This window comes from Haliotis cracherodii, unplaced genomic scaffold, assembly GCF_022045235.1.
Source record: "Haliotis cracherodii isolate W230 unplaced genomic scaffold, xgHalCrac1.p SCAF_20, whole genome shotgun sequence".
Lineage (NCBI taxonomy): Eukaryota > Metazoa > Mollusca > Gastropoda > Lepetellida > Haliotidae > Haliotis > Haliotis cracherodii.
Genome location: NW_027266276.1, coordinates 7,184,760 through 7,210,021, shown reverse-complemented (window position 1 = coordinate 7,210,021; position 25,262 = coordinate 7,184,760). Strand labels below are relative to the sequence as shown.

General features: G+C 39.9%; 1 protein-coding gene across 1 annotated transcript in view; it reads right to left on the bottom strand.

The window, feature by feature from the left end:
* LOC139470467 (tetra-peptide repeat homeobox protein 1-like) overlaps positions 1–25,021 on the bottom strand; it is a 41,393-nt gene extending 16,372 nt beyond the window's left edge. Inside the window, exon 1 of the mRNA XM_071252876.1 lies at positions 24,099–25,021. Within this exon, the coding sequence (XP_071108977.1) occupies positions 24,099–25,021 (923 nt within the window). The remainder of the gene's footprint in view (positions 1–24,098) is intronic.
* Positions 25,022–25,262: the final 241 nt, after the last annotated feature.

Below are 25,262 nucleotides of genomic sequence, written 5' to 3'. Positions count from 1 at the left end.
TTCATCCCAAGATCAGGACGCTTCATCATACAAACCATCAACTTTAAGGGTAGTCAATATATTGTCATACATAATCATTTCGTTAATGTTACATTTTCAATTCTAAACATGGTTACATGACGTTTTCGGTCGAAAAGGTTCAACACACAGCAACATGAACACAGCGAACATCTAAAACAAACAGTTTGGAATGTCTTACTCGTGTAGACATGTATGTGAAGGCAGGGTAGTGTTCCGAAACGCGAACATGCAAATACAAGCTTTTATCGAAATGTCTGTATGCTCAAATCAAAAACTTGTACTTTGAATCTCCCAAATGCAGGGCTTTGTGAATAAGGAAATCTGAAATAGAGTTTTCAACGAAGTGTCTGTATTCACAACTTAGAACACAAAGGTTTGAGCTCTCCACAAACTGCCTGTATGCACAAACCGAGTACATGTAAATTGATACACTCAAATAAATGTCTGCATGCTCAAATCAAGAACATGCAAATTAAGGCTCTTGAAAAAATATCTGTATGCATAAACTAGTCACACACAAATTAGAACGCTCAACAAAATGCCTGTATGCACAAACAAAAACATTGAAGCTCCAAATATATGTCTGTGTCTTCAAACCAAAGACATGTACATTGAGGCTCCCGAAGAAATGTTTGTCTTCACTAATTAAAGACACACAAATGAGAACTCTCAACAAAATACCTGTATGCACAAACCGAGTACATGCAAAGTGAAGCACAAAATGAAATAGATGGATGCCATGTGTGGGATAGAATACAAGTTCCAGAAGGACAAGCAAACTCTTTAACCTCTGAGTTAGACCTATAATACAAACGACAGTGGATTTAGAGAATATGTCCTTCAACTAAACAATACTAAACAACTAAACAATATTAATTCTTATTACCCTTGCAACTAACTCCTCCCACACCAACAAAATAACACCAAATTTTACAATTAAGGTTGCAAGGTTACAGCACACTGTTACCGCCAAAACAATATATTGTTCCATCACCGGAAGTACAAACCAGCGATGCGCATATCACAACACACGAATAATATAAATACGACGGCGGATTTAGAGAATATGTCCTTCATACAACTAAACATTATCATTTCTCATAACCCTTGCAAATAACTCCTCCCACACCAACAAAATAAAACCAAATGTTACAACTAAGATTGCGAGGATACAGAACACTGTTACCGCTAAAAACAAACAGTACATTGACTCATCACTGGATATCCAAACGAACCATGCGTATGTCACAGCACACGAATTATACCAACTCAAGTCGAAGACCTGACCATCGAACATGCTTTCTTAAACGACAGGACATTGATGAATTTCCCCTTCCGTAAATCCACAGTTGCTACTGAACAATAAGCAAACATGGACCGTCTGGAGAAATAGTTGATCATGTATTCCAGATCATGTGCAATTGTCCCCATCAATGTACGCTAATTCTTCTGTCAATACTTTCCCATCAATGAATTCCTCGCCATTGTTACATACACCAGATCGGTTTTTCTTTAATTACATGTCATTAATTCTTTTCGAAGACTTCCCAAGCTAATATTTACTGTCTGCTCAACGATAAAAGACATGCGCATCAATACGGGAAGTGGAAAGTGTCAGCAAGAAGTACGACTCCCGCTTTCGGTTATGACTACACGATCAATCTCTCAAGATTTATTGACATTTAAACGTACAGCGAAGCAGCATGATCGTTCATATCTCTCTCCTAGTTTCGCAGTCCAAAATGCAACTGTATAGTTTGGTAAGTAATTATGAATTTCCTGTTCATGACTAGGAATTGCGCAAAAGAATTTCACTGATTTGACGTCTAGGGGAAACGTAGACAGTGAAATCCTGTGTGATAAGTTAGTTATCAAGATATGTAAGGATATCCCAATTCCCTGTGTGCTTGTGTAGACACGGTCGTATATGTTTGTGCATCATGTCAACAGAAGAAGAGATTGAGAAACGTGTACTGAAAAATCTCATTCTACAACTTATTAATATATTCTTATTCCAGTGATAATGCTGCATTCAAGGACATCTAAACACAATCTACGCCCAGGTTCATCTTTATTCCCGGTGTCTGCGGGCAAGATTGCCTCATATGATGTGACATGCGTCAGAACAGCACATTTGAAGGAGTAATGAACGTAGTGTGTCGAACACTTGAAATTCAGAAATTCCATATACCCCCCTTCTTCAAAGAACGGGGGGTAAATAATAGACAGAACTGCAAACTAAACACTTCAAAAGTAGGAAACCAAGATGCTTTCAAGAAGGAACTTTCCAACAAATAATACCCAGATCAGTTAAGAACGATGTGTCCTCAAATAAAGACTTGTAACTTAAGACTTGCTCTTGTCTCGTTTTAAGCACCTACTCACAGTGCAGAAAATGCAGAAAATGACGCTAACCCGTCCCCTGCACCCAAGGTTCAGATAAACTACAATTCTCAAACAAATTTCTCCTGAAAGATGAATGCCTCCATTACCTAATGCCCGACTGATAATAGATACGGACAAATTTACACAGTGAACATGAAGAAATGTTGACAGTGACTTTATATTATTAATGTTTCATTGCAAAATTATACAAAATGGCACGTGGTACAGACGTTTTACAGTCAAAGAGAAATTCTGAGTTTCGCAATAACCTGATATCACCACTAATTGATAGTGATGCATTAACACATGCTCATGATATAGTCGGAATCGTGGCTCGTGTTTTTGGCAGATATTTCTTATGAATATGGAAAGAGTTTTGTCGCTTTTGTTTGCAGGTGGTAGGTAAAGTGAGATATTTCCTGCTGTCAATGCCGTTTCACCCCTTTTCACATACGGATGCGCAATAATCGTGTTTCAGCTACTACAGATAAAGGCATATTTCTAATCAAGCAGTCAGTCGAGAACTAGGTACTACTTTGGTGGAAATGTAACACTCTAATAACTATTCTATGTTTTGTTAATCACAAGAGTATTAAGGTCATCGTGGCACATTACGTCGTTTGAATCTTGGTTTGGTTCAACCAGGGTATACATCTCATATCAAGCCTGGCACAGCTCGATAACCTAACGCTCAACTCGTTAACGAAGAATAGTTCAAGTAATTTATCATTTCGTTTATTATTGAGCATTAATTTAACTTTTAAATTACCCTCCAATGAATATAATGAGTTGTTTCTATGAGTTACATAAAGACTACACGCTTTCTCCTACACAGCTTTATAGTGCGATCAATAAAAAGAATATTTTAATGGATTCTGTGAAAATGAAATGTCACCTTTAAAAGTGCGCAGGAAACGATAGTTGCAATTAAAGATAGATTTGTTCATTTGCACACCATGCATATTCAGTTAAAAGAACACACGGAGCAATTCAAGACTTCACCTCAAGGTCAGGATGCTTCATCACACAAACCTACTTTAAGGGTAGTCGATATATTGTCATGCATAATCATTCGTTAATGCTAAAACAATTGTTTTCAATTCTTAACACGGTTACATGAAGTGTTCGGTCCAAAAGCTTCAACACACAGCAACATGAATACAGCGAACTCTAAAACAAACAGTTTGGAATGTGCTACTCGTGTAGACATGTACGTGAAGGCGGGGTAGTGTTGTGCAACACGAATATGCAAATAAAAGCTTTCATCGAAATGTCTGTATGCTTAAATCAAGGACATGTAATTTGAACCTCTCAAATAAAGTGCTTTCTGAATACGGAAATCTGAAATAGAGTTTTCAACGAAATGTCTGTATTCACAACTTAGAACGCAAAGGTTTGAGCTCTCCACAAAATGCCTGTATGCACAAACTGAGTACATGTAAATTGATGCACCCAAGTAAATGTCTGTATGCTCAAATCAAGAACGTGCAAATAAAGGCGCTTGAAGAAATATCTGTATGCATAACTAGTCACACACAAATTAGAACGCTCAACAAAATGCCTGTATGCACAAACAAAAACATTGAAGCTCCAAATATATGTCTGTGCCTTCAAACCAAAGATATGCACATTGAGGCTCCCGAAGAAATGTTTGTCTTCACTAATTAAGGACACACAAATGAGAACTCTCAACAAAATGCCTGTATGCACAAATCGAGTACATGCAAAGTGAAACTCACAATAAAATAGATGGATGCTATGTGTGGGATAGAATACAAGTTCCAGAAGGACAAGCAAACTCTTTAACCTCTGAGTTAGACCTATAATACAAACGACAGTGGATTTAGAGAATATGTCCTTCAACTAAACAATACTAAACAACTAAACAATATTAATTCTTATTACCCTTGCAACTAACTCCTCCCACACCAACAAAATAACACCAAATTTTACAATTAAGGTTGCAAGGTTACAGCACACTGTTACCGCCAAAACAATATATTGTTCCATCACCGGAAGTACAAACCAGCGATGCGCATATCACAACACACGAATAATATAAATACGACGGCGGATTTAGAGAATATGTCCTTCATACAACTAAACATTATCATTTCTCATAACCCTTGCAAATAACTCCTCCCACACCAACAAAATAAAACCAAATGTTACAACTAAGATTGCGAGGATACAGAACACTGTTACCGCTAAAAACAAACAGTACATTGACTCATCACTGGATATCCAAACGAACCATGCGTATGTCACAGCACACGAATTATACCAACTCAAGTCGAAGACCTGACCATCGAACATGCTTTCTTAAACGACAGGACATTGATGAATTTCCCCTTCCGTAAATCCACAGTTGCTACTGAACAATAAGCAAACATGGATTGTCAGGAGAAATAGTTGATCATGTATTCCAGATCATGTGCAATTGTTCCCATCAATGTACGCTAATTCTTCTGTCAATACATTCCCATCAATGAATTCCTCGCCATTGTTACATACACCAGATCGGTTGTTCTTTAATTACTTGTCATTAGTTCTTTTCGAAGACTTCCCAAGCTAATATTTACTGTCTGCTCAACGATAAAAGATGCGCATCAATACGGGAAGTGGAAAGTGTCAGCAAGAAGTACGACTCCCGCATTCGGTTATGACTACACGATCAATCTCTCAAGATTTATTGACATTTAAGCGATCGTTCATATCTCTCTCCTAGTTTCGCAGTCCAAAATGCAACTGTATAGTTTGGTAAGTAATTATGAATTTCCTGCTCATAACTAGGAATTGCGCAAAAGAATTTCACTGACTTGACGTCTAGGGGAAACGTAGACAGTGAAATCCTGTGTGATAAGTTAGTTATCAAGATATGAAAGGATATCCCAATTCCCTGTGTGCTTGTGTAGACACGGTCGTATATGTTTGTGCATCATGTCAACAGAAGAAGAGATTGAGAAACGTGTACTGAAAAATCTCATTCTACAACGTATTAATATATTCTTATTCCAGTGATAATGCAGCATTCAAGGACATCTTAACACAATCTACGCCCAGGTTCATCTTTATTCCCGGTGTCTGCGGGCAGATTGCCTCATATGATGTGACATGCGTCAGAACAGCACATTTGAAGGAGTAATGAACGTAGTGTGTCGAACACTTGAAATTCAGAAATTCCACATATCCCCCTTCTTCAAAGAACGGGGGGAAAATAATAGACAGAACTGCAAACTAAACACTTCAAAAGTAGGAAACCAAGATGCTTTCAAGAAGGAACTTCCCAACAAATAATACCCAGATCAGTTAAGAACGATGTGTCCTCAAATAAAGACTTTTAACATAAGACTTGCTCTTGTTTTGTTTTAAGCACCTACTCACAGTGCAGTAAAAGCAGAAAATTCCACATATCCCCCTTCTTCAAAGAACGAAAACGAAAATAATAGTCAGAACTGCAAACTAAACACTTCAAAAGTAGGAAACCAAGATGCTTTCAAGAAGGATCTTTCCAACAAATGATACCCAGATTGGTTAAGAACGATGTGTCCTCAAATAAAGACTTGTAACTTAAGACTTGCTCTTGTTTCGTTTTAAGCACCTACCCACAGTGCAGAAAATGACGCTAACCCGTCCCCTGCACCCAAGGTTCAGATAAACTACAATTTACAAACAAATTTCTCCTGAAAGATGAATGCCTCCATTACCTAATGCCCGACTGATAATAGATACGGACAAATTTACACAGTGAACATGAAGAAATGTTGACAGTGACTTTATATCATTAATGTTTCATTGCAAAATTGTACAAAATTGGCACGTGGTACAGACGTGTTACAGTCAAAGAGAAATTCTGAGTTTCGCAATAACCTGATATCACCACTATTTCATAATGATGCATTAACACATGCTCATGATATAGTCGGAATCGTGACTCGTGTTTTTGGCAGATATTTCGTATGAATATGGAAAGAGTTTTGTCGCTTTTGTTTGCAGGTGGTAGGCAAAGTGAGATATTTCCTGCTGTTAATGCCGTTTCACCTCTTTTCAAATACGGATGCGCAATAATCGTGTTTCAGCTATTACAGGTAAAGGCATATTTCTAATCAAGCAGTCAGTCGAGAACTAGGTACTACTTTGGTGGAAATGTAACACTCTAATAACTATTCTATGTTTTGTTAATCACAAGAGTATTAAGGTCATCGTGGCACATTACGTCGTTTGAATCTTGGTTTGGTTCAACAAGGGTATACACAACTCATATCAAGCCTGGCACAGCTCGATAACCTAACGCTCAACTCGTTAACGAAGAATTGTTCAAGTAATTTATCATTTCGTTTATTATTGAACGTTAATTTAACTTTAAAATTACCCTCCAATGAATATAATGAGTTGTTTCTATGAATTACATAAAGACTACACGCTTTGAGTCTCCTGAAGAAATGTTTGTCTTCACCAATTAAGGACACACAAATGAGAACTCTCAACAAAATGCCTGTATGCACAAATCGAGTACATGCAAAGTGAAACTCACAATAAAATAGATGGATGCTATGTGTGGGATAGAATAGAAGTTCCAGAAGGACAGGTAAACTCTTTAACTACTGAGCTACCCCATATACCCAATACACAAAAGGCAGCGGATCTAGAGAATATGTCCTTCATACAACTAAACATTATTATTTCTTATAACCCTTGGAAAAAACTCCTCCAGTAAGAACAAAATACAACTAAATGTTACAACTAATTAAGGATACAGAACACAGTTACCACTAAAAACAATCTATTGTCTCACTACTGGATGTCCAAACCAACCATGCGTATATCACAGCACACGAATCATACCAACTCAAGTCCATTACCTGACTAACAAACATGCCTTCTTAAACGACAAAACATTCCCATTCCGTAAATCCACAGTTGCTGCTGTACAATAAGCAAACATGGATTGTCAAGAAAAAACTGTGTGTCATGTATTCCAGATCATGTACAACTGCTCCTATCAATGTACGCTAATTCTCATGTCAATACATTCCCATCAATGAATTCCTCGCCATTGTGCATACACCAGGTCGGTTGTTCTTTAATTTCATGTCATTAGTTCTTTTCGAAGACTCCCCATGCTAATATTTACTGTCTGCTCAACGATAAAAGACATGCGCATCAATACGGGAAGTGGAAAGTGTCAGCAAGAAGTACGACTCCCGCATTCGGTTTTGACTATGCGATCAATCTCTCAAGATTTATTGACATTTAAGCGTACGGCGAAGCAGCATGAGCGTTCATATCTCTCTCCTAAGTTCGCGGTCCAAATGCTACTGTATAGTTTGGAAAGTAATTTTGAATCTCCTGTTCATGACTGGGAATTACACAAAATAATTTCACTGACTTGACGTAAAGGGGAAACGTAGACTGTTTTTAAGCAGTGCTGTACGTAATAATATCCTAATTCCTTGTGTGCTTCTGTACACACGGTCGTATATGTTTGTGTACCATATCAACAGAAGAAACGATTGAGAAACATGTACCGAAACATCTAATTCAACAACTTAATAATATATTTGCCTTCCAATGATCATGAAATTGCTGCATTCAAGGACATCTAAACACAATCTACGCCTAGGTTGATCTTCAATCCAGATATCTGCGGGCAGATAGCGTAGAGCTAACATGTTATAGAAAATGACGCTAACAATTCCCTTGCACTCACGCAGCACACCAAAAATTCAGATAAACTACAATTTACAAAACAAATTTCTCCTGAATGATGAATGCCTCCTTCACCTAATGCCCGACTGATGATGGATACGAAAGAAATTATATCAGGGACTTTATGTCATTTATGGTGTTTTTACAAAAGGATAAAAAATTGGCATTCGGTACAGACGTATTACAGTCAAAGAGAATTTCTAAGCTTTCCTGGCGTTAAGCACAGTCAAAGAGTTCCGGCTGTTAATGCCGTTTCCCCTCTTTTCACATCCGAGTGTGCAATAATCGTGTTTCAGCTATTACAGATAAAGGCATATTTCTAATCAAGCAGTCAGTCGAGAACAAGGTACTACTCTGGTGATGCTTAAACACTATAATAACTATTGTATCTTTTGTTAATCACGAGAGTATCACGTCGTTTGAATCTTGGTTTGGTTCAACGAGTGTATACATCTCATGTGAAGACCAGTACAGCTCGATAACCAACGACACAGCCGTTAACGAAGAATAGTTAATTATTGAACCTTAATTTAACTTTTAAATTACCCTCAAAAGAACATGTTGAAAAGAGATGCTTCAGTGAAAGACATAATGAATGCTGGCCTTCTACTACACTTTGCGATCAATGAAAAGAATATTTAAAACGGTTTTTGTGAAGAATAGAATTGAAATGTCACACATAAAAGGGCGCAAGAAACGATAGTGGGAATTAAAGATAGATTTCTACATTTGCACACCATACATATTCAGTTATGAGAACACACCGAGCAATTCAAGACTTCACTCAAGGTCAGGACACTTCATTATACAAACCATCTACTTTAAGGATAGTCGATATTGTGTCATGAATATGCATTGCATTAATCGTAAAACAACATTCAATTGTTCACAATGACATGATTTGTTCCGGCCGGAAAGCTTGTACACACAGCCACATGACTACAGTGGATCGTCTAAAACAAACAATATGGAATGTGTTACCCATGTAGACATGTGCTTTGAGACAAGCGAGAACATAACGACGGCAACATCAGGAACATGCAAAATTAATGAAATCGTGAATCCTTTATTTAAAGGACATGTAAATTGCAGCTCACAAATAATTGGATAAAAATAAAATGTCTAAAAACCTCTCAATAAACTTACTGTATTCAAAAAAAATTAACCATTATGATGATGACGAAATTTTTGACGTAGTTTCTGACCAAGTATTCACTGGCCATTCTGAACGTGCATTTTAACAAATAAAAAACCCGAAAAAAACTATGAGTCATTATGAAAAAAAATGTAGAAAACATATATATCACCCACAACACGTTGAAGTCGGAGCAATCACTCGAAAGTGTTGATTCTGGGCGTAAAACCAACAGATTCTCATGATTTCTTAATTACAGAACATACTGGTCACATATTAATTACACAATTCAGAACTTTCAAACTAAATTCATGTATGCATAAAACGAGTACATGCAAAGTGAAGCTCACAATCAAATAGATTGATGCCATTTGTTGGGATAAAACACGAGTTCCAGAAGGACAAGCAAACGCTTTAACCACTGATCTAGACCAAATATGCACACGACAGCGGATATAAAAGAACATATCCTTCATACAACTGAACAATATAAATTCGCATAACCCTTCCAAATCACTCCTCCCACAACAACAAAATAACACCAAATGATACAACAAGGCTTGCGGGGTTTCAGAACACTGTTACCGCAAACACAATACATTGTTTCATAACATTGTTCCAAGTGTAAACCTGCGATGCGCATATCACAACACACGAATAATATAAATACGACAGCAGATTTAGAGAATATGTCCTTCATACAAATAAACAACATTAATTCTCATTACCCTTGCAAATAATTCCTCCAACAAGAACAAAATAAAACCAAATGTAACCACTAAGTTTGCGAGGTTACAGCACTGGTTACCACCAATACAATATATTGTAACATGACCGGAAGTACAAATCAACATGTCTGATAACGTTGCACATATCACAGCACGCGAATGACACCAACTTAAGTCGGTAGCCTGAATACAGGACATGATCTCTTAAACGACAAAACATTCATTCCGTAAATTCACAGTTGCTACTGAACAATGAGCAAACATGGACCGTCAGGAGAAACAGTTGATCATGTATTCCAGATCATGTGCAATTGTTCCCATCAATGTACACTAATTCTTCTGTCAATACTTTCCCATCAATGAATTCCTCGCCATTGTTACATACACCAGATCGGTTTTTCTTCAATTACATGTAATTAGTTCTTTTCGAAGACTCCCCATGCTAATATTTACTGTCTGCTCAACGATAAAAGGCATGCGCATCAATACGGGAAGTGGAAAGTGTCAGCAAGAAGTACGACTCCCGCATTCGGTTTTGACTATGCGATCAATCTCTCAAGATTTAATGACATTTAAACGTACGGCGAAGCGGCATGATCGTTAACATCTCTCTCCTAAGTTCGCAGTCCAAAATGCTACTGTATAGTTTGGAAAGTAATTTTGAATCTCCTGTTCATGACTGGGAATTGCACAAAACAATTTCACGGACTTGAGGTAAAGGGGAAACGTAGACTGTTTTCAATCAGTGCTGTACGTAATAATATCCTGATTCCTTGTGTGCTTCTGTAAACACGGTCGTATATGTTTGTGTACCATACCAGGTTCTGCAGTCCAAGATGCAACTGTATAGTTTGGTATGTAATTATGAATTTCCTATTCATGACTAGGAATTGCGCAAAAGAATTTCACTGACTTGACGTCTAGGGGAAACGTAGACAGTGAAATCCTGTGTGATAAGTTAGTTATCAAGCAGTGCTCTTTGTAAGGATATCCCAATTCCCTGTGTGCTTGTGTAGACACGGTCGTATATGTTTGTGCATCATGTCAACAGAAGAAGAGATTGAGAAACGTGTACTGAAAAATCTCATTCTACAACATATTAATACATTCTTCTTCCAGTAATAATGCGGCATTCAAGGACATCTAAACACAATCTACGCCAAGACTGACCTTTACTCCCGGTGTCTGCGGGCAGATTGTCTCATATGATGTGACATGCGTCAGAACAGCACATTTGAAGGAGGAATGAACGTAGTGTGCCGAACACTTGAAATTCAGAAATTCCACATATCCCCCTTCTTCAAAGAACGAAAACAAAAATAATAGTCAGAACTGCAAACTAAACACTTCAAAAGTAGGAAACCAAGATGCTTTCAAGAAGGATCTTTCCAACAAATAATACCCAGATCAGTTAAGAACGATGTGTCCTCAAATAAAGACTTGTAACTTATATTAAGACTTGCTCTTGTTTCGTTTTAAGCACCTACCCACAGTGCAGAAAATGACGCTAACCCGTCCCCTGCACCCAAGGTTCAGATAAACTACAATTTACAAACAAATTTCTCCTGAAAGATGAATGCCTCCATTACCTAATGCCCGACTGATAATAGATACGGACAAATTTACACAGTGAACATGAAGAAATGTTGACAGTGACTTTATATCATTAATGTTTCATTGCAAAATTGTACTAAATTGGCACGTGGTACAGACGTGTTACAGTCAAAGAGAAATTCTGAGTTTCGCAATAACCTGATATCACCACTATTTCATAATGATGCATTAACACATGCTCATGATATAGTCGGAATCGTGACTCGTGTTTTTGGCAGATATTTCGTATGAATATGGAAAGAGTTTTGTCGCTTTTGTTTGCAGGTGGTAGGCAAAGTGAGATATTTCCTGCTGTTAATGCCGTTTCACCTCTTTTCAAATACGGATGCGCAATAATCGTGTTTCAGCTATTACAGGTAAAGGCATATTTCTAATCAAGCAGTCAGTCGAGAACTAGGTACTACTTTGGTGGAAATGTAACACTCTAATAACTATTCTATGTTTTGTTAATCACAAGAGTATTAAGGTCATCGTGGCACATTACGTCGTTTGAATCTTGGTTTGGTTCAACCAGGGTATACACAACTCATATCAAGCCTGGCACAGCTCGATAACCTAACGCTCAACTCGTTAACGAAGAATTGTTCAAGTAATTTATCATTTCGTTTATTATTGAACGTTAATTTAACTTTAAAATTACCCTCCAATGAATATAATGAGTTGTTTCTATGAATTACATAAAGACTACACGCTTTCTCCTACACAGCTTTATAGTGCGATCAATAAAAAGAATATTTTAACGGATTCTGTGAAAATGAAATGTCACCTTTAAAAGTGCGCAGGAAACGATAGTTGCAATTAAAGATAGATTTGTTCATTTGCACACCATGCATATTCAGTTAAAAGAACACACAGAGCAATTCAAGACTTCACCTCAAGTTCAGGATGCTTCATCATACAAACCTACTTTAAGGGTAGTCGATATATTGTCATGCATAATCATTCGTTAATGCTAAAACAATTGTTTTCAATTCTTAACACGGTTACATGAAGTGTTCGGTCCAAAAGCTTCAACACACAGCAACATGAATACAGCGAACTCTAAAACAAACAGTTTGGAATGTGCTGCTCGTGTAGACATGTACGTGAAGGCGGGGTAGTGTTGTGCAACGCGAATATGCAAATAAAAGCTTTTATCGAAATGTCTGTATGCTTTAAGCAAGGACATGCAATTTGAACCTCCCAAATAAAGTGCTTTCTGAATAAGGAAATCTGAAATAGAGTTATCAACGAAATGTCTGTATTCACAGATCAGAACACAAAAAGAGGGCTCTCCACAAAATGCCTGTATTCACAAACCAAGTATAATTGAAGATCCCAAATAAATGTCTGTAAATTAAAACCAAGGACATGCACATTGAAGCTTATGAAGAAAAGTTTGTCTTCACAATTTAATAACACACAAAGTAGAATCCTCAACAAATGTGCATGCAAAGTGAAGCTCCAAGTGAAATAGATGGATGCCATTTGTGGAATAGAGTTCCACAAGGACAAGCAAACGCTTTAACCACTGAGCTAGAACTAATATACACACGACAGCGCATTGAGAGAATGTGTCCTTCACACAACTCAACCATGTTAGTTCTCATAACCCTTGCAAATACCTCCTCCCACACTAATAAAATAAAACCAGATGTAACCACAAAGGTTGCGAGGTTACAGCACACTGTCTTTTGTCCCATCACCGGAACTACAAATCAACATGTCCGATAACGTTGCACATATCACAGCACACGAATAACGCCAAATTAAGTTGGTAAACTGACTGAAGGACATTATCTGTTAAACGACAAAACATTCCTTCCATAAATCCACAGTTGCTGCTGAACCAAAAGCAAACATGGATTGTCTTGATGTTGTATTCCAGATCATGTACAATTGTTGTACTCTCAATGTAAGATAATTCTCCTGTCAATACAATCCAAACAACGAATCCTTCGCCATTGTTACATACACCAGATCGGTCGTTCTTTTATTACATGTAAATAGTTCTTTAAATATCCCGCCGTGATATGGCTGGAATATTGCTAAAAGCGGCGTAAAACCAAACTCACTCACTCAATTAAAAACACCTTACAAATATTTAGTAATTTACTATTTACTAATGAAGCCTATCTGGATGATATATGGATATGTTTTCGATTGTCGTCTAGATGCTTGTCTATATGATGGCCTAGATGATCGTCAGGATATTAGTGCAGATGACCGCTTTGTTGACAAGATGGTGGTCTAGATATTGGTCTAGCTGACTGCCTTGATGTCTAGATGCTGGTCTAGATGTCTAGATGCTGGTCTAGATGACTAGATGCTGGTCTAGAGGACTAGATGCTGGTCTAGATGCTGGTCTAGATGACTAGATGCTGGTATTGAAAATAATCTAGTTAATCGTCTCGATGTTAGTCTTTTTGACCTCTTTGATCTAGATGCTGGCCTAGATGACTAGATGCTGGTCTAGATGCTGGTCTAGATGACTAGATGCTGGTCTAGAGGACTAGATGCTGGTCTAGAGGACAAGATGCTGGTCTAGATGCTGGTCTAGAGGACTAGATGCTGGTCTAGATGCTGGTCTAGATGACTAGATGCTGGTATTGAAAATAATCTAGTTAATCGTCTTGATGGTTGTCTAAATGTTAGTCTTTTTGACCACTTTGATCTAGATGATGGTCTAGATGGTAGTCAAGATAATTATCTCGATGATGGTCTAGATGGTGATCTTGATACCTGTCTCGATGACGCTCTTGGTGGTGATCTTGATACCTGTCTCAATGATGGTCTAACTGATGGTCAAGATACCTTCCTAGATGATGGTCTAGATACTTGCTTAGATGATGGTCAAGATATCTGTCTCGATATTGGTGTAGATGCTGACCAAGATTACCAGATACCTGTCTCGATGAGGATACATTCCTAGATGATGGTCAAGATAATGGTCTAGATGATGGTCAAGATATCTGTCTCAATATTGGTCTAGATGCTGACCAAGATAACTATATACCTGTCTCGATGACGGTCTAGATGGTGATCTTGATACCTGTCTCGATGAGGGTCTAACAGATGGTCAAGATAATGGTCTAGATGATGGTCTAGATTTCTGTATCAATATTGGTCTAGATGCTGACCAAGATAACTATATACCTGTCTCGATGACGGTCTAGATGGTGATCTTGATACCTGTCTCGATGAGGGTCTAACAGATGGTCAAGATAATGGTCTAGATGATGGTCTAGATTTCTGTCTCAATATTGGTCTAGATGCAGACCAAGATTACTAGATGCCAATCTCGATGATGGTCCAGCCGTTCTCCCGCCACGCCCCTAAAACTTCGATTCAAAACCGAGAACTTGTGTAACATGTTCATACTGTCCTTCGATGCTGCTTCTAAAAGCTGCGTCAAACGACACAACGTGTCGTCACCCCAAATACCCTTGGGTGTACTTCCACCCTGTACAATTAATACTCCTGAAACCACTAGGCATGAACTCGTCTATTGAATTACCCGGCACGCACGCGTCAGCACGCGATCAGTATTGTACCAGATTTCCTCTAAATCGATGGTCTGGAATCCAGTTGTCCCAAAGGTATTATCGAAGCGAAATGAGAGGGAAAATACCCCTGGGAACCCAGGATGGTCACATCTTCTGCTCAAATTATACTTACAGATACTAACCTTTCCAAGTCACAAAGCTCCTTTGGGACGAATAAAGGTGAATATTTCATAGCGATTTTTTACGGCGTGGTTGTCTTTTTCAGAGTTACCTTGAGCACACGCAGAGGGTGCAGATTATTGGTTCGGCACGTAGAGAACTAGGGAACCAAAGGGGTAATAAAAAAGCACCTAAAAGATATAACACTGAACAGTAGCAACGGTTAGACAAGGACATGTGATTTTAACAGTGTTTCATCTGAATAATGTTTGACATATGATTCAAAATATGCTATAAACTGAGGGGCAAAAGAAACTCTACCTCTTTTTCAACTGAGCGATTTCAAGTGAGCGATATAAAATATTTTAAAAATAAATACACTGCTGCTTAGTCAGCACTCCATGACTACTTCTACTTGGTTTCGTTTTTAAAAAATATAATTTAATATAAACTTTTTTAATAATTAGAAAAATGGTTTCGCATAGTACACAGCTGTTGCTGGGTATCTTAGACTTGTTCTCTTTGAAAATCAATACATTTGCTTTTTTCGGCACAAATTTAAAATATTACAAACACGGTAGGGTCATGTGGTTGCAAATTCACTTCTTACCCCAGTTTTCAATGAACCAATATATTTCTAAACACAAATGCCCAGGTTGCAGGAATGAGTAGTGGTTAAATAGACCTAATCAAATTATACAATAGTTCTTTCAGTTTTTGATTACATAAATAACAAACTCGGCGAACTTTCTTTTGCCTCTTGGTTAATTAGATTCAGTATCCCTACGTGTAATCGTAGATGGCATGTGCCTTTATTCAATGTGTTATCCATCATTTCAAATAATATTTTCCAAATGGGGCGAACGGCGTCAAGAGGCTCATATCATACCATCACTGTCAGACCGCCTATAGAAGATTGAGTCAGACAAACCACGTTGGGAACATTAGCAACCATCCATAACAATACAGATCAAATATTATAACACCCAACCATCAGTCTCTACAAGCATTGCACCCAGAGAGGACCAGTGTTATTTAAATGAGCTCGAAAGATTGTGGGTTGGGGGCGGTTACAGAAGGTGTGGGCGGTCTGTTTGTTTTACAGAAAAAAAAACTATTTATCGAATTCACAAACCGGATTTGAATTAAAATCAAGTCACACACAATTTCCATTTGAATTGAACATTGGAATTAAATATCAAGGTGAAACAAAACAAGAATCGATAGAAACATGGCGGAAAGGGGACTCGTCGTCACGAATGTTATGTACATATATAAGCAGTCAGTGACCCATCCACTTCCCATTGACTGTGACACCAACTGAAGGGGTTTTCAAATAGAAACTTATATTGTTTCTCCTTTGCCATTGCGTGAGCTAGATGATGTGTGCATAATAGATCGAGGGACCAAGAATATCCAGGTATCACCTCTTAAAAGGAAATGTGGTTGGGTCAATAGTCATCCATTTACGTGTACACTACGTTTCAAAACCAGTGTTTCCTCGATCGCGACTTGATCGCGATTTGATCGCGACTTGTCCGCGAACGTTTCACGAGTTCTATAGATTAGCAAAAACAAAAGTTCTCTCCACCGCGAACTAGGTGCGAACGTTTCTCGGCGCGGTGGTGATCCTCAATTTGTTCACACACTTGCAATCTTAGTGACCCTCTGGTAAAACCAAAGGTCCTCTCAGTGACGACCTGCCTGCAAACGTTCGCGGCACGGTCGCGGTCGTAGTCACATTTATATATATTACTAGTAATACACAGGTCGCCTCCATCGCGCACTGGGTGCGTACGTTTCGCGGTAAGGTCGCGGTTGTTGTGAGAATGTGTTTATATAATGTGTTAATATACTGCTAGTAAGAACATAGCCTCCTTGATCTCTACTTGGGGCACGGATGGCCCAGTCGTCTGAGGCGCCGCGATTCGCTGTGCAGAGTTGTGTCCCTTGGGCACGCCAGAAAACTATGATTGTGGGTTCGAATCTCGGTTCGCCCCGATTATGTTTCTAGCTTTGTCAGCACCATACCCGTGCTCGTGGGTTTCACCGAAATGGTAAACGTCTGAGACCTGCATCACTTCGGGCTTTCCTCCCACATTAAGCTGACACGCTGTGATATAACTGGAATACTGTTAAAAGCGGCGTTAAACCCAACTCACTCACTCACTCACTGACCTCTACTGTAGCGCGAAATGATCATGATACCGTTGCGATAATGGGTATTTCTTTCTAAACAGTACTGTATGTATTCAGTAGTGACTCCTCTGAAAAATGGTCAATGAAATGATATATTGGGAGGTAACTTATTTTCGATTTGATGGGAAATATCGATTCAGATAATGATCTCTTGGTTTTACTCACACGGTGCTAAGTCCAAACGTGACATTGCATTAACGATAGGATGAATTATATGTTTACCCATGAATGATATACTGGTTATTCAATGTTTGTATAATAAATGCGATAGTGATTATTTGTCACATATAATAATGTGTCCATTACGTGGAGTACCTGTTAATTGTTTGGTACACAAGAGTTAATGAAACATATCCATTTTCCAACGATCAACATTTTCAATACTTGCAACGATTTCTAAACATTGATTTTAGGACTATGGGGAACTTTTCAAAGGGAATTATCATGTCAAAGAGAATTTTTGCAAACCTCTTCTCGTCAATTTAACATTTCAATTTTAAAATTTAACTTCATATTTGGAAGATAAACTGAAAGTCAAAATTACCAAAAGGGATTTTCTAAATTCTCATGATCCTTGTCTTATTATTTTTTACAAGGAATATTGCTTTCACTTTAGCTTGCAGTTAGCCTAAGTCTCATCTCTAGGAAATACATTGACGGAAATATATAACGGAGCAAGGACACAAGATGACTTCCAGGATGACATGAGGCATTTTACTGCTGGGTGAACAGAGGCATAGCTCGAACAACGTCACTTGCCTAAAGGCCCCGTGAAGATCCGGGGAAGAATAGGTCTTCAGCAACCCATGCTTGCCGTGAAAGGCGTCTATGCTTGTCGTAAGAGGCGACTAACGGGGTCGGTTGATCAGGCTCGCTGACTTGGTTGATGCATGTCATCGTATCCCAATTGCGTGGATCGATGCTCATGATGTCAATCACTGGATTGTCTGGTCCATACTCGATTATTTATCGACCGCCGTCATATAGCTATAATATTGCTGAGTGCGGCGTTAAACAGCAAACCAACCAACCAATCATACACTCCTTGTTAATTTAGGACTCAGGAACTCCATAGACACAGCTCATATATAAATAGCATTAACCTCAAATAGCCTGCAATATACGTCAGTTCAAGAATCATTTGGGCCAGTTCGTGTGTATGTCTGTCACCTATATAGCGGTGAACATGACTTGCATTGTATATCTATGTGGGTCACACAAGACTCATTGATTGGCCCCGGATCCTCGCGTGACTGATTAGGTATTCTCCTTACAACCTACATAAAATCATAGCAATATTCTCTTCCGCTTGATTTACACGTGCCATGTATAAAACTGCTGATTAACTACCATTTGACATACCATATCGATCAAGCGAAAGCAAATCAATGGCTATTGTTTTGGTCTAAAGGACAAAAACGTTCGGCTGATTATGGAGTGAGTGAGTGAGTATGGTTTTACGCCGCTTCTAGCAATATTCCAGCAATATCACGGCTTCACACATTTTACCCATGTCGGGAATCGAACCCGGGTCTTCGGCGTGACGAGCGAACGCTTTAACCACTAGGCTACCCTTGGGTATTTTTTTAGATGCAAGACATATGTAAAATCAAATATTATTACTGAGGGGTTCTTTGACGATGAACTTGAAATCATACGCGCATTCTGATTGGTTTGTCGTATTTTCGCACATAACATTCATCGATAGGGGGACGAGTCTTCGTGCAGGTTACGGAAAGGGGCGAGTAGTGACGAATGGCTTAAGAGCTGATCAATCAAGGTTACAATATTAAATGCCTCAGTAATCGAACAAACGACCTTCCGCTCTCCGGGAAGACGTTCTATCCACCAGACCACGGAGGCGGTCTTCGACAAAATGCGATTTTGACTATATTTGGAACATAATTACTATAGTTCTTATTAAACGTTGGGCGGAAATGAATTCTGTCAAATCCGCGTTACCTATTCCATTGTTATAAAATATACAAAAGAAAACCAACGCTTTTAGCTGAGATAACCAGAGTTTGAATTACCCTGCATTGTTAAAAAAGCAATCAACCTCTATTTATTTCCTGTAGTAAATCCCTAAGATCCATCCATTAATCTGGAATCAATAGCCCAGGTACTATAGAGACATCGTAAAGTGCCTAATTGTAAATTAATTACGGAATCATCTATCCCTGGGCTCGTGTAGCAGTTGATGGTTGGACCAAGCAGTGCTGCTTCGATTCCTGCAAGTCTTGAAGGTTAAATTACAGTTAACGCTACACACGGAAGTCGAGGAACCATTAAAGTCACTAAGTGGTTTTTTAATAAAATAATATCGCTAATGACACTGCCTGGAGACTTCAATTGACTTAACTTCATCACATGTTTCGATATGTGAGACTCCCCCCCCCCCCCCCCTATGGGTATGGAGCATAACAAGTGCGAATATGTGATTCATCAGACACAGTTAGGTTGTCCAACACAGCTCTATGCGTCGCATTAGACCACTGAGTCAACAGTCACCCATCCTCGGTCATCCAGGGTATTACATCTCCATCCTATAACCACTGTGGACCCATTTGTCACCAAAGCTTTGCTTCGGAAGTGACCATGTCCATTTCTGGTTTCAGGAACCAAGGTATTTCTGTTACTTATGGGCTTTTAATCAAAAATAATTTAGAATGCCTCTTCTGAACAAGAGTTCCTCACATACCTATATTTCAAAAATGTAACCCCTATAGCGCTCTCTCAATTCAATCGAATCCAAAGACGAATATACTTTGATCTAGAAAAGATGCTCTCCTGAGAACAATGGCGGTAATGGTATAAGAGCTGAGCACTGGTGATATCGCTGTTTGTTCAGTCATGCAAATTTATTGGATTATCTCAGCGTCGTGTCATTCGAACCGAACAGAATCTAATGGAATAGATCCATGCTATATATATGTATCTTAATAGAATTGGGATATAATACCCTCGAAGATCGAGGATGGGTTACGATGTCATCAACCCAACAATCTGAAGATACTGCTGTTGGGGGGGGGGGGGGGGGAGGGGGATTTAGCGCGTTTCAACCCAGATTTTAGCCTTTGATGTTTCGCTTCCTCTTATGTTTTGCACACAGTTAGGCACTCTATTGTCAGGTAGTTGACTACTGATATTTATGCAACGTAAAAGTTCAGTGTTTGTTTAAAAAAATGAGGATGCATCCTTAGCATATTAATTTAAACTTTACATCCTCTATGTGTATTTGATTTAAACAAAGCATTTTAGTTCGTTACCAACTAATAAATTTTTCTTTATTTCAAGATGAAACTTAGCGCTAAGACTGTCGTATTTGTATATCTAAACAGGGCGGTTACGGCCCATTGTACCCATGTGTGGAATCGAACCCGGGTCTTCAGCGTGACGAGCGAACGGTTTAACCACTAGGGTACCCCACCGCCCCATTGTCATCGAAATGTGCGCTACTGAAGCTGGTATGACGGCAACACGAGTACTGAGAGACCTACATGTTCACGACACGACGATCTACCATCTTATTGCAGGTAATGTACAGAAAAAACACTGCGCAGGCGTTACGTCAAGATAGCGTTATCGTCCGTTCTCACTTGCGCCAACGCCATCTGCCAGCGTTAACCACTGCCAGACAGGTTGAACCTACCACGTACCTGTGTCAGAAGCCACAATGAATTGAATATCAGTAGCACGCCTCCGGTGCCGACGTTAGTACTTTGCATGGACGTTTTTTCTTGAGCGTTGGAAAGGCTGTAAAGACGATCTTCTGGGTATTGCATTGGTTTGCACGTAAGATGTATATTTTCAGGTCGTGGCCAAGCTAGATGATGTATTTTCACAGTCCCGAGGCTGATATTAGTAAATCGTGTCTTTTATGCCCTGCAGAATCAAATGCAGTGTCTCGGCCATACTAATAGTTTGCAAGGCTGACAAGTCCTGATCACAGATGAGCTCTACGCGTTCAGTCGTACAAAGAACTGAACAAATCAGGTAGCAAGGGAGCAGTCATTGTATCACAGTGGACGGTATCATGCTATTGCTGTGTTGCAATTATATTATAAAAGTGTACTTCAGCATGTTTAAATACATGTACATGACAGTGAATGATGGATACATTCTATTACATTGTATCATTCTGTAATTTTCAGAACCCTGGGCAAGTAAATTCCGTGTTAGAAGAAATCTCGGCTTTGTGATTTCTGTTTGATTCTTTCTAATAATCCTTACCAGAGAATGAGAGGCAGTAAAAAGCACTTGTAGACAGACACGGAGACAGTCAGACACGGAGACCGACAGACTTACAGACATGGAGAAAGACAATATGTTTCTTGCAGCTGTTTAGACAGCGTTTGTTGTATTGTAACAAACAGCTAGAGTATACAGATGAAAATGTTTGAGTCTTGTAAATTAAGGTATAATTCACACGTCAAGATATTATTGGATATGGAATATTATGTTACAGCTTTCAGAAATAGAGACCATAGACGTATGCTGTGCCTGTTTAGATTACGTGAATTGCCTATACGGAGTAATCTGGGCAGAAGAGAGAATATTGTTTAATCACAACGCTTTTGTCAGCTATGTAACAATGGTTGTATTGAGGACGATGTCCATTTTGTGTTTGTCTGCCCGTTTTACGCATCATTAAGACAAAAATATATTCCTGTAAGATTCTATAACAATCCATGTATAAATACTTTTAGCAATCTCTTAAATAGCCAAAATGACTGTATACTCAGAAATGTAGCTAAGTATGTGAAGGAAGCTCTATTATTACGTACCTAATATTGTAACCTTAGTATTGTTTCCAATGTAAATAGCCTCAATTGTGTGTTACTATATAAACTGACGTCCAAAAGAAACTTTACCAGAGTTTAAAATCACTCTTGCTCAAAAACAATAAAACAAACATGCATGAAGTAAAGTGTATTGAGAAGATCAATATATCAACATAATCAACACTGAAAATGACAATCATACCGCGACCGAGAATGACGCCAGAGCCCCCCCAAAGTTGGGTATGGTACAAAACTCGAGCTTTCAGAATCATGGACAATAGGCAGAGTACATAAACAATCGCTCACATTCAATAACAAGTCATTAGTAGCGTGTGTGGACTCCAAATGCCTCAATACACGCAAAAACTCTTCGACGCACAGAAAAAGTCAGTCGTCTGATGAGGTCACGTGGGATTGGACGCCATTCTTCTTGGAGGGCCAAGATCAGTTCTTGCCGGTTGGCTGGAGAGTGTGGTCGTAGTCAAACACGACGATCCATCAAGTCACAGAGGTGTTCTATGGGGGACATGTCGGGTGAGCGTGCAGACCACGGCAGGACGTTGACGTCGTTGGCTGCGAGGAAGTTAGTGACAATTCTGGCTGTATGGGCTCTAGCGTTTTCATGCTGATAAATGACACCACGTGGCTGCTGTTGGAGAAATGGTAGGACAACTGGACGAAGAATGTTATCCATGTAACGCTGAGCTGTCAAGTTTCCATCAACGATGACCAGCGGTGTCCTCTCCTGCCCACAGATCCCTCCCCACACCATGACACTCCCTCCACCATATGGTACGACCTCCTGCACGCAACACGCCGCCGTTCGTTCAACGGTCGTTCGGAAAACACGTTGTCTTCCATCAGCCCTAAACATACAGAATCGACTTTCGTCAGTAAAGACAACCCTCTGCCAGTCATGTCGTTGCCAACGTCGTACAGTCCGGGCCCATCTCAATCGCAGACGACGATGTTGCGCTGTCAATAGCTGTCCTCTGTATGGTCCAAAAGCCCTGATTCCATGAGCCCTGAGTCTCCTGGCCACTGTCTGTCGACTAACCCTGTGACCTAAGGCATTTGTCACCGATGACGTCACTGTCAGGAAGCGATTTCGGAGGTGCAAGGTACGCAAGTACCGGTTATCATTGGGCGTGGTCACCCTGGGTCTGCCTGTTCTTGGCCTGTCTCTGCCCTGTCTGTCTGTAACGTTGCATCAAGTTGGTAACGGCAACACGGGAAGGTTCGTGCAAGGTTCGTGCAACATGGGCGTGGGTGGTTCCCGTCTGTAACCATACCCAAGGCTCGTTCACGTTGTTCGACTGTGAGTCGTGGCATTTCTTTTGTGTGTTTTTTTATCACTGTGGATGTCTGACTTGCCGTTGCAATCGTTTTATACCCTTACCCCCACGTGCATTTGCAGTTGTCCGTGGTGCACGTGTTTTACACTTTTTCGCGTGTTATCTCGCAAACATGTGACAGACGATTAACATTTTCTGCAAACATTATTGTTGTATTTAGGTTATGTGTTTAAGATAGACTTCATCGAAAAAAATTATACTTTGTCTGAAATTTATATTTTCAGTTGGTAAAGTTTCTTTTGGACGTCAGTTTATAACTGAAATGTACATGGGCCTATGGCCTCCCATACATGAATAAACATATATATCACAGAAAGACAGATAATCAGATAGACCGACAGAATCAGAGAGAGAGACAGACTGAGAGCCAGACGCGGACAGGGAACCACACACAAAGAAAAGAACGTTTTGACCTCCCTCTGAGTGTCGCAAAGCTCTCTTTACGCGTGTGCATGTATGCGTGTATGTGTGCGTGTATATGTGCGTGCATGCGTGCGTAAACGTGTGCGTGCATGACATGATACGGGAAGTGGTACGGGAAGTGGTACGGGGAGTGGTACGGGATGTGGTACGGGAAGTGGTACGGGAAGTGGTACGGGATGTGGTACGGAAACTGGTACGGGAAGTGGTACGGGAAGGGGTATGGGAAGTGGTACGGGAAGTGATACGGGACGTGGTACGGGATGTGATACGGGAAGTGGTACGGAAACTGGTACGAGAAGTGGTACAGGAAGTGGTACGGGATGTGGTACGGGATGTGGTACGGGATGTGGTACGGGATGTGGTACGATAACTGGTACGGGATGTGGTACGGGAAGTGGTACGGGATGTGGTACGGGATGTGGTACGGAAACTGGTACGGGAAGTGGTACGGGATGTGGTACGGGAAGTGGTACGAGATGTGGTATGGGATGTGGTACGGGAAGTGGTACGGGATGTGGTACGGGATGTGGTACGGGATGTGGTACGGAAACTGGAACGGGATGTGGTACGGGATGTGGTACGGGAAGTGGTACGGGATGTGGTACGGGATGTGGTACGGAAACTGGTACGGGAAGTGGTACGGGATGTGGTACGGGAAGTGGTACGGGATGTGGTACGGAAACTGGTACGGGATATGGTACGGAAACTGGTACGGGATGTGGTACGGAAACTGGTACGGGAAGTGGTACTGAAGTGGTACGGGAAGTGGTACGGGATGTGGTACGGAAACTGGTACGGGAAGTGGTACGGAAACTGGTACGGGAAGTGGTACGGGATGTGGTACGGAAACTGGTACAGGATGTGGTACGGAAACTGGTACGGGGGGTGGTACGGAAGTGGTACGGAAGTAGTACGGGGAGTGGTACGGGGAGTGGTACGGAAGTGGTACGGGAAGTGGTGCGGGAAGATCTGAAGATGGATGGCTGCTACAGCAGAGAAACTCATTTGCCTCAAAGATCCCCATTACGCCGATCTGGACCCGATAATGACAAGACTCGGCAAGGGCAATACGTGGCCTACACGGGAGATGTCTGTGGCCGTTACGCAAGATGTAGCCATGGAATTAGCCCAGTCACTGTGATACGTGCACTTAAATTGATGGAAACTACATCGATTGAAGCCCTCAATACTAGCTTTATTGTTCTCAACAATTGTGTCTCGAGGGACCTCGTTATGGGACAGTTTCTCTTTACTACAGTTCATTA